At 38.5% G+C, this 16,534-nt stretch overlaps 2 protein-coding genes across 4 annotated transcripts; both read right to left on the minus strand.

Annotated features, from left to right (window-relative positions):
- Window positions 1-366: 366 nt before the first annotated feature.
- Window positions 367-10,893, minus strand: RB195_012939 (uncharacterized protein; the record flags this gene model as incomplete). The annotated part of the gene is made up of 23 exons (XM_064202545.1): window positions 367-372; window positions 1,230-1,297; window positions 1,724-2,204; window positions 2,831-2,898; window positions 2,995-3,097; window positions 3,151-3,291; window positions 3,647-3,834; window positions 3,916-4,017; window positions 4,099-4,234; window positions 5,858-5,926; window positions 6,026-6,113; window positions 6,190-6,279; window positions 6,344-6,489; window positions 6,761-6,838; window positions 6,918-6,970; window positions 7,026-7,149; window positions 7,226-7,277; window positions 7,901-8,066; window positions 8,681-8,828; window positions 9,425-9,547; window positions 9,640-9,752; window positions 10,702-10,753; window positions 10,837-10,893. The coding sequence occupies 23 exons, from the start codon at window positions 10,891-10,893 to the stop codon at window positions 367-369; spliced, it is 2,652 nt and encodes an 883-aa protein (XP_064058426.1).
- A 1,340-nt stretch (window positions 10,894-12,233) lies between these two features.
- Window positions 12,234-16,324, minus strand: RB195_012940 (uncharacterized protein; the record flags this gene model as incomplete). 3 transcript variants are annotated; one of them, XM_064202546.1, is made up of 9 exons in its annotated part: window positions 12,234-12,362; window positions 12,449-12,569; window positions 12,639-12,727; window positions 13,439-13,588; window positions 13,651-13,734; window positions 14,511-14,591; window positions 14,781-14,948; window positions 15,004-15,132; window positions 16,265-16,324. In XM_064202546.1, 9 exons carry the CDS (start codon window positions 16,322-16,324, stop codon window positions 12,234-12,236), a joined length of 1,011 nt encoding a protein of 336 aa, XP_064058427.1. The 3 variants fall into 3 exon arrangements, with proteins under 3 accessions (XP_064058427.1, XP_064058428.1, XP_064058429.1); XM_064202548.1 differs by lacking the exon at window positions 16,265-16,324 and adding an exon at window positions 16,082-16,084 and having other exon boundaries at window positions 14,781-14,939; XM_064202547.1 differs by lacking the exon at window positions 16,265-16,324 and adding an exon at window positions 16,082-16,084.
- Window positions 16,325-16,534: the final 210 nt, after the last annotated feature.

A 16,534-nucleotide genomic window follows, 5' to 3' on the forward strand; every position in this document is an offset into this window, starting at 1 on the left:
TAACGTAGGCACAGATGACACAACTAGCCCTTAGTGTAGACTGTTTTACCGAGTACTCTAACGAATGAACAACAAAGCAAACAAAAAAAAATCTCAGATGATCTGAATCATACCGTCGATGACGGCTACAATAAGAACTGAAAAGCAAATTCTACATTTTGTCCTGAAGAAAACGCCATATGTGATCCAACAAATCCTTTGAAAATGAAAGCGAAAGTAATATGTGACACTAGAGTAAGGAAAAGTAGAGGAATTCTCTTTGAGATCAGTGCTACCAGTTATCAGAAAAATAGTTAAACATACCTATCTTTAACATATCAATCGCAGGCGTTGCAATTCCAGGAACACGCACATACATGGATGATTCTACTCCTAGAAATATTACTTTCAAGAATTTTATTCAGCAACGCCAATGCAGAGAAAAGAGCATCACTTGTCGAGGTTTAGCGGTAAAAAAGGGTTATTGAAAAACAATCACTTTAAAATGATCAATAAATCAATGTGTCAGGTGAATTCCTCTCAAATTGTTAAGAAAGTAATCATTATCACGAGTTCGGTCGCACTTAATGTGCAATAATCTAATTAATATTTCATATTAATCGCAATAATTTAAAAGTAATCGCTATGCCTACAAGATGGGACAATCTGAGGATGTTCTGTTTCTTATCATTAGTCAGGCTGCGTTGAAACAGCACGAAATTGACGATGTCATGATTTCTCACCAGAATGATGGGTTAGGAATGTGGATCGCGAGTATGAGGGCGACCATGCTCAATTCCCCCTATTTTTTTTTGAAATTAAAAAAAAATGGCGTGGGAGACAGCATGTCGCACCGGATTCCCCTGACTGACCCAACAACGTGTCACCTATGCGAGATCAGGCATACGCGCTAAGTTGACAAGGTTTCAGGACAATCAGGGTTGAGCGTAACCACGCTCATCCTCGTGATGCACATCCCTAATCTCATATTTTCGTAGAGAGATCCCAATTTTGTCATATGCAGCCTTCGCCTAACTTCTCAAGGGTCTAAAAGAAGGTGTCTGAAGAGTCCAGAATGGCTATCCTCATCGGAACCTAAGACAGCACCGACGAAGAAAATAGCCTGTATTCCAAGAAGAGTGACCTCCATAACTATGGATCAAGAGTGTTGACGTGCTGTAGACCTTTGGTTACGGTAGATAGACCTCTTGAGCCATCCAAAAGGAAATTAATATGGGAAATCAACTCACCTCCTGCATAAAGTCTTCTGGCATGCTGTTAGAAGCTGATGAGCTCCCATTCAATGTAGGATAACGACCTTAGAAAATCATTTCTTATTTTAAATCTTTTAACTCCACAATGTAAATGATTTTCCTTTCATAAAATGATCAGTCGACTGAGATAAGAGCAAATAATATGAATTCAAGTCTAAGAACATTAACTATCGCCTAAACAAGGATCCGTTTTCCTAGAAAAATTTTCCACAAGAAAAAAAAGGCAGCAATGAAACAAGGAAAAAAAATAAGGAAGGCGAAAAAACAGAAGCGACCAGAATGAAGTGATGAAGACCAAATTTCAAACACGAAACGAATGATGACTACAGATATAGTGAAAAGAATACTTCATAAGTGAATGTATTTTAGTATTCATGGCGAAAGCTTGGGGAACATCATTTGGAACTGTGAAAAAAGCTGTTCAAATGAAATATAGAAATTCCAAGAATTAAATATTCATAAAAACTCACCAGTATCTTTGCTGCTTCCTTTCGCTTGATATGAGCCGACTTCATCTTTTAAATTCGAGATCGAAGAAAACTGTGATTTCAAATACATTATAACCTCTTCGTCCGTCATGTTGTTTGCGTTGAAGTAATGAACGACTTGCTCTCCATCGTCTCCTTTTACAAACTCTACTATCTTTTGCCCGTTATCGTCTTCTACGTACTGAGCGAAACCACCACAAGACATGTATCCGTTGTTCAAGTAATGATGCATTTGTTGTCCTCTATTGTCCACAATTCGCACCAATTGTCTTTCTCCTTCTTCAACCGTACCATCAATTTCATACTCCACAAGGTGGCTGTCCTGATAATCGACTTCATTGTTCTCCTCATTAACGCATTCCCGTAGCTCATCTTCTTCGATAAAGTCAATATATTCTCCTCGATTATCGTCATTTTGATATGAGAAGTTTTGCTCGTTTCCAATATTCTTGTCTTCTTTTATCTAAAAATATAAAATAGAGATTTCCCTTTTTCAAGAACCTAACATATTTCATATTTGACTACTAAATTCTCTCTAACAGTTTAAAACGAGTTCACAAATTCCTTTTCATGGGAGGACTTTTAATTTCAAAAGTAACACATGTGATAATGTATGTTCTTGGGCACAGTACTACTGTATTATACACGTATTTCAACATATTATAAAATAAATCTAATTAAAGCAGTGCAGTTGGTTATAAAGTTGACCCCGCCTCAATCTCAAATCAGTCCTGATTACAGCTCATGGTCTTGATTCTTCAAAATGGCTTTCGTAATGGGATCTGAGTTTCCAGAAAGCAGAAGAACAAGACCACCTAACGGATTAATGCAGTGAGACCAAAACTGATGGCAGCAAATACTAACTTATAATCTTGAAAATGAAACAGTTCCAGAACCTGATGAGGTCCCTCTTAAAGTATAATCTATATATACTATTGCCTTCGTTCAGCTAGTCCACGCATGTCAGAGAAGAGGATTTTTGACCACTACCAAAAATGATTACCTTAATATTTCGCTCCCGGAAAGTGTTAAAATGATAGAGGAATTTATAAAATAAAAATCAAGATCCTTAACATTTGTTGTACTTACAGTTGTCCTTCGAGATGGAATTTCATTTGTTTGTTGGCGATCATGACTCTCTTTCCTCGTCGTTTCTTCTAAAGAAAAATTGATTCAACAGGAAACGGAGGTATTCGCTATGAAACTGAGTGGAGTATCTAAAAGATAATGTAGAAGTAATTGCAGTAAATAACCTTGAGCTTTCACTGCTACGGATTTAGGAGATTTGTTAGTCCTTTCTAGAACTATTTGACGTCCATGTCGAGTACCAACAGCAACACGATACTCGACCTCCTCCTAAACACCAACTTTTTAACAGACGAACCGAACTGAATACCTCAAGTACGAACACCGCAGCTTGTCGTTAATACAAGATCTCCAAGCGCAAGTTCTCCGGAATAAAGCATGATGTCCATCTCTGACAGCTGATCCGCATCGAAATCCGTGATCTCGTCCCCATTTACATCAATGCAGCGAGTTGGAGTTGGTACCTTAAGACACGGAAATCTCAAAAATGTTGTAATTAAGCATCAACCCACGTTTCGAAATGGACCACGACAGAGATTCGCTTAGAGCCAAGTTACAAGTCTCACCGTGATTGTATTCATTTTCTTCGAACAATGTTACTCTCTTATTATTCAGTTACATTTCCTGAGGAACCACATATTAAAGAAATAGTACATGCTTCTTTTTCTGTCGCTGAGAAGAGGTTAACACGGCAATAAATGGACGACTGTGACCACAATGTGGTGCGTACTCATGTCATGATTCCATTCAACATATTATTGAGGTGCAGCTCAATGGCCGAACTCCCTAAGATAGATAACACTAACGGGATGGACCTACCACTTCACCAGGAGTTTGCATCTCAAGAACTGGAGGAGCATCCACATCCTCTGTGGAATTCCGCACTTCATATGAATCTAGCTGTGCTGCATTTTTCCTTCTCATATCAAGAGTTGGATCTTTTTCGACTGAAGAAGACAGCGTTATAGTTGGCCCGTCGTCACTCGTATCGTGCGTCAAAACAGGTGCTAAAATTTGCAAGAAGCTGATATATTACTTTTCCATGCAAATGGTATCTTTGATGAAAACTTATGAAAGAATGAACTCACAAGTGGATTCCCTAGTGATTGCTTTATCAAGAAATTTTGGGCAGAGCAAATGAACGGTTCCTATGTGTTTATCTAAAGATTTTTGACCATAGAAGACGACATCTAGAACGCAAATTTATAAAACGAGTATTGTAAGATGTAATCCAAGAAGAAGATTACAGGTAAGAGTAAAAATCGACCAACCACAGACTGGGCACTTCTTTCCTTCCTCTAATCCACGCTTCGACTTCGCTTTTTCAGAATTCTTTCCAAGCGGTAGAATGTTTCTCGGTATAGCTTTTATAGAAGGTCGTCGTTTAATATTGACCAGTCGTGAGCTCTAAAGATGGACAACCTGGTTTTTAGAAAATGCATAAGCAAAGCAAGCGTGCTTATGGGAAACTCTTCTTCCGAGATCATAAGCAAGTAAAGTGCATATGAAGCTCCTCTCGAAACACGTCCGGAAGTATCTCTCAAAGTGCTTTTCTAACAAAGATATTAATTATCTTCTTAGCGTAACAATATCCACTCAATTAGAGCATTTTGAGCCACTAAATGTCATCAAATTCGAGCAATTTATTGAAAACTATGCAATGTTGAGTTATTACATCACCACTTTGGCTCGATTAGCGTAGTAAATTTACAAAAATATAGTATAAGCTGCACGGCGTTGATAAATTTATCCAAGTAAGGATGTCCCGACGACTTCAATTCAGAATCGTTCGAGGTTTGCGAACATTTGTGCAGACTCACAATCATAGGTGCGATAAGGAGGAGCCGGACCCTCCTCAGGTGAAGGGGTTCTAGCTCATGGGGTGCTGCTCAAGTGATGAGGACCCCTTAAGTAACAGTCCAAAAGTGAAAGGGTCCCTTCGCCAACCGTCCAAAAGTGAAGGGGTCAGAACACTGGCTCCGAATATCGCATCTATGCTTACAATTCCGCAGCTGCCCGATGCATAAAGTCAGTTTTTTTTTCCTTCTTAACAAATGTGATACCAGTTTATCGACCCCGGAAGGATAAAAAGCTTTGTTCGCCAAAGACGGTTTTGAACCAATTACTGTGCAGTCGCAGCCTCTTACCACCGCAGAAACTCTTACTAGTTGCATTACTGAATATGCAGTTCAACTTCGTGAGCGATGAGTGTCGACTACAAACACTTGCTTAGAGAGTTCAACGATAAACAAGCCTCACTACATCTTTTTTATATATCACCATCATAGCCGTTGCTCTACACCATGCAGAGGACAGGAACAGAACTCATGCACGAGTTCGAACGGTTGTGCGGCCACCTTGATTCCGGTTTAGAGGTCTCGAGGGGATAGAAATTTGTTTACACTTGTAAAGAAGCAGACGCCACTCGTAGACCGAAGCTGGATTCGACTATGAGGTTGACAATATGTTGAAGCTTCGTAGCGCTTTCTTCGGAGATAGCAACACTGCCGGGATACTCAAGATTGTCGATGAACGTCCTGATGGTGGTAAGTAGACAACATTAGGAAACTGATCGACTCTTGGTCGCATGATATCATAAATGGGGAAACTGAACAAGAGGAGATCTGTCTATTCTCTTTATCTTACTTCAATTACCGCTTCAAATGATAATGTAATCTACTTACAGTACGCTACGAATGTATTCCCGGAGCGTATGAGTAGATTTCACTGCATATAGTTGTAGCAAAAAAGCATAAAGCACGGTGCAGTTGCGGAAGTGGCTGCGCTTGAAGCGCCATGGTGGAGATGGCGGTTGCAATCGACGAGGAACAATCGCAAATGCAGAGACGGATTGTGCTAGTAAGGATCCTCCTTGAATCTTAACCACTATGCTCCACCCACGACACCATGCTTCATGTCGTTTTAACTCTAATATATATCTACAATATACGGGATCAATAATTAAACCGACGCTTTGACATAAATTGACAAAATTTGACATAAAAAAGAGTAAATTTTCGAAAAACTTACTCCCGGTCGCAATTCTGGATCCCTTTGTTTGATTTGAGCAACAAGCTTTCTCAGGGAAGCGGCATCCAGCTAAAAGTAGTCTCCAAATAAAAGGGACAAGATCCTTGGAGAGAGTCTAATTAAAAAAATAAGAAATAGGTAAAAATCTTCAAGTTATAATTTATTTACCAGTTTCCGGACGTCAGCACCCACCAACAACTTCGTATATGCACAGCTATGACGATAATGAAACAAGAGATTGTAGTCATATTTGAATCTAAAAAAGCATTAGCACAAGTTTAATATTAGAAAAGGATTTCAAAAACTTTAATCAAGTTATTCTGTATTGAAACCTGTGTCCGCATAGCAAGCACTTGAATGCACCATAATGAGAATGAAATCCAGAAATATGACGCTCCAGACGACCTGCGTTAGCGAATTGCCTGAAAAACTTACGTTTTCCAGAATGATAACGGTTAAAAGCCAGCGGTAGGAATAAGTACAAACCGGAAACAATCAGGGCATTCTAGCGGCTTCCCATCTTCAGAGATATTCCATTTCCCCCGATCCGCCGAAACTACATTGACAAGTTCTCCGTCAATATTAACCACTGTATCTACCGGACTAACGTAGTCATCCATGAATACCAGTGTCTTGAAAATAATTTATTAAGGCCGAGTTATCAGAAAAGAACCCTAAAAATCACCGACATTTCCCCTATGTGAAGAATATTAAGATCAAGGGACAACATCTCTGAACTTGCAATTCATAAATTTTGAAAGTCACATGAAAGCCGGAAGTTCTTTTTTCTTTTTTTACAATAAAGACAATCCCGAAAAGTGAGGAAGATGGTTTGGCTCACAGCTGTCCAATACAAGAAAGTGTGAAAATGTACGAATAAGAAATGTCTTTGTAATATCTCACGTTCTCGCTTCCATTTAAGATCGATGAACCTCTTTCTTTCATATCTGTGGGGATCCTACTGTTGAAATTCCGAGCTTCCTTGAAAATAAAGGAATCAAAAGCAAGCAACAATCAAATACAAATGAACATAATAAGCGAATGTATGTAAAAAAATAACCTCCGCAAGCGAAGGAGAATGAAGTGAATGATCCTCAGCCAAACTTCCCCTGTCTACAACAAAAAGTAGATTAGAATAAAGATTTAAAAATTGTTGTGAAATTCTCACTTGTACGAATAGGGCGAAGTGGTGATTGACGAAACATTCGCCTCAATCGCATCAGTAAATTTAAAACCATTGTTTTCAATTCCACATCACTGAGAAACAACTCTGATCCTGGCTCAATATTCGCCTAGAAAAATTACTAGATGACGTAAGCTATAGAATAAGCAGGAAGGGAACTAAAAAAAGACGGAATTCGCTCATACCATTATTTCCGGGCAACTGGATCTCCAATGACTGTACAAATTTTCTTTTCGCCTAAACAGGAAACGTGAGGTTGATAAAATAAATATTTCTCTGTGTCGCAAAGAGTTAGTGAGAGAAAAAAACGAAATAAATCCAGAAATATATCGGGCAAAGAAGCTACAACTGCAGGTTTCAGTGCATAATATGGAAATGAACACTGACAAGAACATTTGAACCAGGATTGCACAAAAGAGCTTTTCCAGCTTATGCAGCGTTCAACTAGCTACACTGAAAATACCTTACGACTTACGAGGAAATTACTTCCAACATTTTCAGTGACAGTACCGAGAACACTGACATAGAAACACAAATAATGAGAAACTATATATGAAAATAACTAAGGCTTAGCGATAGGATACAAACCCCTCAAAAACGACTATTACCGTCCATGAAGGAAAGGTTCGACACTCGCTGGAGCCGAAATTTTTTCAAGACAAACAAACCGCACAGAGCACCTCTCTTATCCTTTTCCGACTATTCACATGTAATTCACTTTCATTCTAAACTTCATTCATTTTCTCTCCTAATTCTATTCCTCACTGCAATGATAGAGGAATAAAACACTTTCCTACTTAATAACTATGCAATTGAAGCTATTCAAGACAAAAAAAGAGATACTTCAGAAACCACTTCACCTGAATGCTACACCGCATAAATCACAGTAATAGCCGCCACTCGGTGACTGCATATCCAATAGTTTCAATCCACTTTCAGTTGTAGAACCATGCAAAGCCTCGTGCTGAGGGAGATGATTTCTGTGTACCAGAATACCGCAGATCATGCATGCCCGAGCAAGTGGGCCTAAATGAAGAAAAATATACCAAACAACACAAACATAGACTATTTAACGTGTCTTCGCTGCTCTCAAAAGAACTATCATTATATTCCGTACTACATAGAGTGCAAATAGTTGCTTTACGAAAAGCCAGCGAAGATATGAATAAAAAAATCTCGCTAAACCTAGTAAAGAGAAGACTACAATGTAAATGTAGTGTATTCCAACATATAAACATATATGTTCTAGCAGAACAGGTGCGAACATCATTTCTGAGCTGAAGTACGAAGTAGCTTGATGAATGGCACTACATATTAGGACCAAAACAACACTACTTATATCCAAGACAAACACCTAAAGTTGCAGTCTTTTTCATGTGTGTTCTCTCATTACCAAATTAATTCCAAAGGGAAACTCCTTAATCTTTCTTCTGCTAACTCAATCTCTCCTTTCGACAGGTAATAAATCACTACAATGCTGTTAGTGCTCTTTTTAACTCATTCCCCCCTCATTTTCCCGTTCTTCACGCCCCATCTGCTGCCAACTATTTCTATTGGATGCGTCTATGAATAACCATAGTTTTTGTCCATCAAAAGCCAAAAACTGCTTATGTAGTAGCACGAAAAGCAAAAGAACAGACTTTGAGGATCGATGGGCATCTCCAGATCAACCGATGAACCTCCTTGGAAAAGGGCCTTAGATGATATCCCAATGTCGACTGGTTCCGTCTCCTTCCGTTTGACCACCACTTCTTCAACAAGAAGGCGCAGTGATTGGACATCCATATTCTGAAGCAAAAAAAGTTTGTTTAAACAAACCCGCTTTTACGAGAAAAAAAAACAGCGCAGAACAGTTGGACATTTGGTCAATTTTTCATTAATTTAAGGTCAAGTTATGTGGTAGCCCAAAACTTTCATTTGCTCTCACCGCGGTGGAATTCCGAGAGAACAACAAAGATTAACCATTACAGTGCTTGAAAAACTTCACTTGCAAAAGAAACGATGCAGAAGCGTACTTTCGATGATGAATTTCCTCAAACGTCAGGACAGGCGAAATCGTTAGAATGTCTGAGGTTCAAGTTTTCTTAACCCCCGTTCTCTATAAATGAGTTTCTGAAACAATGTCACAGAATTCTTGACAGTAGTCACGAAAATAGGGAAATAAGCGTGTAATAATATAATATAATAAGTGCACCCATAACAAGGAGCCATTTAGATAATCGCTAAACTAGGAAACTAGAACTCGGAAACAAATATTAAAAAAAGAAATCTCCTTCATAGATTAACTCTAAACAAAGTTCTGAATTCGTGAAGAAAAAAAACACTTATAATAAGACGTGAGACGTGAAAAAAGAAACATTAAAATAAGCTACATGTTGGCGTACCTTTCTTTGCTCAACTTTGAGCAGTTCGTTCAAATATTGACACGTTTTTCGCCAATGAAAGAACAGATTGTACTCGTATTTGTAAGTTTTTCCACAGAGAGGGCATAGATACGCGCCGAATACCTGTACGTAAGCAAAGGAAGTTTTCGGATAAAATGTTCAATAAAAAAAGAGGAATGCAGAAATAAACAAAGACAGAAAAAACAAATACCCACTTGGTGGACAGCCAGATGTCTCTCCAACCTCGCAGAATTAACAAAAGATTGCTTGCACTCAGGACAAACAGCATTACCATATTGGCGATTCTTGCTTTTGAACTGTTTGAAGGCTAAATAGTCACATTTATTTCTAATAAATACTTAAGAATTCTGATTTCAGGAATAAGAAGTAAATAGAAGAGGCACAAGTTGATCAAACGTTAAAAGGTGACGAAAAGAACGAATGGGAGACTCTAGAAATATCTTGAATGACGTGACACTCATTGCTTCATTGCACGAATGCGTTTTTTTAGCGGTTTTAACAAGAACAGCCCAAAGAAAATGAAATACCACTAATTAATAGATGAAAATCACCGACAGCCTTATTGAAAATGATCCTACTGTTATAATGCACTCATTGTACGTATATAATTCCGGATTGAATGGCCTGTGGTTGAAGAAGTGTTAACCACAAGAAACCAATAATTCCTCATTGTTTCGGAGTTATTCGAAAATTGAGCTTAGACTGTGTAAAAACTTTTATCAACTTTGGCTTAAAGGCAGAAGTATCTGGTTTGAATGAAGTTGCCAGAAGAATACTTTCTAGGGGAAAATGTCGTTGGGGGGAAGGGGGGCACTCAGTCGCGCTCCTATTTCCCAAACCTCTAACTTACTTCTTTCTCTTAGTAACTTAAATCTACATGTCAAAGATCCTCTAAGGCTAATACTCAGCCCTTGAAGCCCGGATTGATTAGATTATTTACTCCGAGAAATAAGGGCACCACTGAGTGCCTCCCCCCTCCAACGACAATTTACCCGTTTTCTAAACAAAATCAAGAAAAGAACTAAATATTTCAGGAAAATCTCCCACAATTATTAACACTTTGTTTGAGTTCGTTCTCTCACTTTCTCAGTTTTGCACTGAACAAAGGTGCTTGGAAGAAAACATCATTGCTTATAAGAGAAGTGAGATCTGCGATCCAGAAAATAGACAGAGGAGAGGGGCAGTCTAACCGACATGATGTCAGCACATTTCAATCCATATACAAGAACATAATATAATTGGTGATTTGCACAAACCTTGATGTGATGCGAAATCTCCACTTCTCTCCGCAAATAATAAATGCTCAGTCTAGAAATAAGATATGAGTGTTCTTTCAGAGAATTTGAACTGAATGACCTGAGAAATTTCTAGCAGTGACTAAGTGGTCTTACTTCGTCATGAATTTCTTCTCCATACGCTTCGTCCACCTCTTCTTCAGTTAGATCCATTGGAGATCACAGTAGAGCCGTCATAAAAACCCAGAAATGAAGCGACAACGCAAGCGGTGGTTTTCTAGGCGGCAAATCAAATGCTTTCCAATGAATACAGACAAACTCACTTTACAGACTTTTACCAGACTCTTGCCAGCAAAACGGTACGGGAAACTTCTCTACGGATGTAAATATGTGGAATATTAGCTACGTCGGCTTGTTTCACTAAAATCTCAGAATGACACTAATGTGAAGGACTGCCCCGAGAAGTATTTGTTTCAGTGTTTTGAAAAGTTTAACATAACATCATTTGCGAGCGTATAAATATGTAGTTCTTCTGCCTGACTTTCCGAGGAGTTTGTTTTAGTAAGTACAAGTCAATTTATTTTTATTTATCATAGACATGTTGCCAATGGTAAAGGAAGGTACATACCAGAAGATATGAATAGGAAGAAAAGGGAGGGTGAAGGCAATGGCACCCAGAAAACTCGTTTTCCACGTTCTCCGACGAGACGGAGACGTTGGATGCTAGGCATTTCTGTTGAAAAAAGAAGATAAAGCCTCGGGAAACTTTCACAGTTCTTCGTGAAACGGCAGTGGAACAAAACATCGCGAAAAGTCGTTCATCGTGAGTCGTTTCTCGAATAGGAAACAATGTCAGAACGTGACTTCAAATAAAAATATGAGTACATTGTTAAGGAGTGACAAATGAACGGAGGATCAGCGGATATAACTGAAGTGGAGCGCAAAAAGTTCCTTTTGAATAAGCATTCGTTTTCTTCAGTTATTCACAAAGATGAAACATAACCTTTGTTTTTCGACACTGAAAATTTCAAAAACCCAAAAGAAAAAAAAACAGCAACGGTGAGAAAAGAAGGAAAGATTGCACGAAAATACGTTTGTTGTACATTATCATCACACCCCTCTCTCCAGGATAGCGGAGATTCTGTACTGTCTGTCATGGTTTCAAAAAATTATGTAAGAATAACGATTGCAACTTTATTTTTGAGTATTAGAAGGAATACACTTGAAATAGAGTGAGTTGTTCCGCGGTGACGTTGGAGTTTGATAAACCTAAGAAGATAGCAATCAAATTTTCTTGGACTCACACAAAAAATTTATTTCATTCAATCACATCAAAAGGCATGGTTTTCGACCATAGTACTACCAGAGCACAATCAAGCGACACATTATCATCAACATCGAACTAACACCGGACTTCTTGATATCAATTGTATTCACCGAAATACTTACCTAATTAAATAATATTGAAATACCTAATTTACATCTATTAATTTCCTGAAATGAGTGAAACATCTATAGAGTAGACAAACTACTAGAAATACCACGTAATACTTCTAAAATTTATATGTATTATTTGGATCATATCCGAGTTTGTCGAGATTCGGAATGCAGGCAAAGTTAATCATTGGAGGAGGACCACAAAGAAATACTGCAGCATCGTCCGAGGGAGGTGACAGATGTTCCTGATTAACAACAGTTTAATTCTACTCTAATTTCATGTATCTTGGGAGTTTTAAGCGAAGTATAAAAGACTTGATTGGTTCCAAACCTTGATCATTTGATCATTCACGAATCCGTTTGAGAACGTCCAGTTGGCCGGTGCCCGATCTACTGTATACCATACTTTGAACCTGTTACTGTGCTTCGAAGCTAACTCGTCTAGTTCTTTTCTGTAACAAAAGAAAAGAGAATGTGAACATCATCATTATCGTAAATAATTCAGATTAGAGATTGATCACCTGCACAGGATGTCATCCTCGGACTGATTGGCGAAAAGAAGACTTATGTGGGTGTTGTCATCATCATTTTTTAGTACAGCTGCGATAATCTTCAAAAAAGAAGCAATACTGATCAGCACGAACGGCAGTAGTTTTTTTTTAAAGTGGATCCCCAAAAGTTGGAAGAAAATCCAGTAAGAAAGGTATTAATAAAACAGGAAGCTCAACGACCTTTATTAATTATCAAACAGTTTCGAAAAGGGCAGCACGTAAGAAAATTTAAAAAAGAAACCTAGTTCTACCATACCAGCATGAATTATATATATATATATATTTATTTATTCATTTATTTATTTATTTATTTATTTATATACAATACTTCATTCAGGAGACCGTGCATTGCACTACGTTCTCACAATCTTTTAAAGAATGTTGGGCTGTATTATCACTTAAGTTATACTCAAAGCAGGTTCGTCTATTTCGTTTCATCTGCGCTAGAAGCGGCGCTGTGGAGCGTAATAGCTGAGATCGAGGAGGGACCCATGGTAGCACCAACCATCGCTGCATTTCGCGATAGTCCCACGTCGATTACTAGCGGTGTGCTCCACCGCAACCTCTTACGTATCTGCACCGTGCTTCATAACCCTGCTATACAGTTCGTTCACAAAAGTTTGATTATTCCAGTGAAGAGATAAACAGGAATAAGGGAAGAAGAAAAATAAGAAAATCTAAAAAAATATAAAGGATGGAGTAATGAAAAAAAAAACATATAAGTGTCAGTATTCTTGAACAGCACGAGGCGAGAAAAGCTTTGAACAAACCTGTAACATAGGGGTGATTCCAGTTCCACCAGCGATCATCGAAATTTTATTAAAGGTGCGCATAGTCGGTGATGATTTTTTGTCTCGCCTCACTGCGAATTTCCCATTACCTTTGTAAACGATTAATCCTGATGGTCCGCGAAAGTCAATCTAAAAGATACCCATTTCTATTATACATCGAGAAGAAACACAGAAAGTGACAAGTAACAAACGGTTTCTCCAATTTTCATTTGTTCGAGGTGCTGACTCATCTTTCCACCATCGGGGAATTTGGGATTGACATTCCGGAAGTAAACCTGAAATGAGTTACGAATTATAATTCGAAAAGTGGCAGATAAAATAAAAATAAATAAGATGGCAGGAATCAATAAACCATGCAGTTTGATGGCAAATGGGAGCAACGTGACATGTTATATTACGTATGTATTGCCGAGTCAAAAAGAAATGAAGCACGATGCAGTTGCGTAAGCGGCTGCGCTCGAAGTGGCACGACGGACCATAATGGCCAGGATCGAGGAAGGGATCCATGCTAGCACGGCTCATCGTTCAAGTTCGTTGCCACATCGACCCAAACCACCATCTCCACTGCACCGCTGAGAGCGCAGCATTTTACGCAACTGCACTGTGCATCATGTCGTCTTTAATTTTGCATAACATTCATTTCTATTTGAAGAGCTAGTATATGTGAGAAAGTGCCCGAATTTTTTTTTATTTATTGGAGTTTCTTAACTGCCAATGGTTTGCTGAAATGAATAGATATCTCCAGTTTGGACAGATTATTCAACATTTCTTCATCTCACTCAAAGAACCGAGCACTCGCAGCAGAAATTCTTAATACTGCGCTACAGACGCCCTGAGATTACAGGTATACAGCAAACTATCCAAATGGGACAAATTTCGGCAAACCTCAAAAAAACCCAAATAAATAATCAGATTGGGACACATTTGGAAATAAAAATGAATGTAATTGGTGAAAGGTATGGAATGTCCACCCAATTTGGGAACCAATGCAGAGCAAGTACTGGTGGGAATCCTGGCGGGAAAGAAAACAATGTCGAACTCTGGAACCAACCTTTATCATAAGATCAACATAGCCCAAATCGTCGTCGCTTGAAACCGGCGTATAGGGACGAACGACAAGCTTTTCATCGATCTAGGACAAGACAATTTTATTTTCTTATAAATCACAACTACCGAAGAACAGAGAAACTCATTCATTTTGGTCAATACAAGAACAATTTCTGATCACACTTGCCTATTGGACTACTGTTTTGTCACGATGTAACACGGTTGAACCTCTTGTGAGGTTCCTCTCATTATGCCTTCAAAACTCCACAAATACCTTTGCGCTCAGATGAACATGTTGACCGACAGGGAGGCCTAAAACATGGTTCTCTGAAGGAAGACGGAAGCGGAACTTCCGCGTGTCGTGACTGACTTCTATTTTCTCTGCTAGCGGCAAAGCATATTTAGTTTCATCATCGACCAAAGTCACTGGATTCTGAAATAACTGCAAACATTATTTTTTTCAGTCTATGGACAGTACAGAAGAATAAGCAACGTACCTTGCACCATCTTGAGAGCACACAGGTCTTGTTTTTGAAGAAAAAGACCGCAACTATTGTTGAAATCAACAGAATACCACCAGTAACAACAATTGTTGAAGTGTCAAGAGCCATCTTCTCCTCAGAGGACTGTAAAAGGAGAGTTTTGATAAATTTAATTTTCTTGGAGGTAGAACGTCGTAGAAAAAAACATCTTCTGAAATCCAAGATGTTTTGTTGGATGGGGAGTGATGTTCAACTGTATTGTAACATAAACGCACATATTTAATAAAAGTTCGTCTATAAATAAAATGTTTCCACGTATCATCCGTCAAAATCTGAGAAATCAATCTTGAGAAGAAAAAAAAAGAAAAGAAAAACTTTTTCGTTCACAAACATGATTCGTACGCGCAATACTGCAACGTGCATACTAAAGCAATTAACGCGCAATTAACAAACAGAAGGATTTAAAAAGTATACTAGCCTTTTCACACTCTTTTATTTCTATCACATAGCTTCATGGTATCATCCTTTAAAATCTTTTATCGAAGTTCTTCTATTATTTGAAAACTACCATAATTGGGTGAAAACGATCTAGGCTTGGTTAAGTTGCTAACGAGGCTACGCTCCCAAAAAAGAAAAGAAAAGAAAAAGAAAAGCTCCCAGCACCCTTTAAATCGCTTTGACCCAACCATACCTACATCTTTCGTTTCTTATTAAAATATTACTGTACGCGTTCCAAGAAAAACAAACCAACTATTCATGCGAGAGGACACGTCTGCAAAATTTCTGAATAGTGAAATCTTGGTCAGAGAAAGAAAGAAATACAAGAAATATGATCCCATTACACAGAATTACATTCAACGCTAAGTCCTAACATCGCATGTCTTTTTATTTTTGTAGTTGTACTGGCTTCTTCTCTACATACGTAAACATCGTCGCCATTCAATTACACTCAACTTCTACCAATATCGACATCTTCAGGATACAAATATGAACACGATCACAGAAGCAGAAAAGAAATCAGCTTGTTACAAACATGGACCGTCACAACTACTAATCACAATAACTTTGACCGGCTTTATAACCTGCAACCCACCATTGAGGTTTACAAATGCAAGTTGGTGGCCGAACACGGTCGATGGGAAATGTAACAACTGCTGCACGCGTAACGCCCCCAAAGATAAGCGCCACTTATGACGGTTGCCACAGTGAGAACCGGAGTGCCCTCCAATTCATCGATATTACATCACGATGCGCGCAAAGCATTCTGGTACCGAACCTTTTGAGTAATGTAGCGAGAGAAAACATGAATGATAGAATGTTTATTTTTTTGACCCATTGCATGAACCAAACACGCGGATAATTTAGCAGAAAAGAACGAGGTTACGGGGAAATATGTAGAAGTGCACACCCTCGAGACATGGAGCGAAAAGAACGCATACCTTAAAGAACAGAGATAGTCACACAATATGTGACCGATAACAAAACATGGGATATTCTAAGAAGGAGCAACGATCACAACATGAGTTTAACCCAATCAACAAAAGAA

Source organism: Necator americanus, chromosome V (assembly GCF_031761385.1).
Source record: "Necator americanus strain Aroian chromosome V, whole genome shotgun sequence".
NCBI lineage: Eukaryota > Metazoa > Nematoda > Chromadorea > Rhabditida > Ancylostomatidae > Necator > Necator americanus.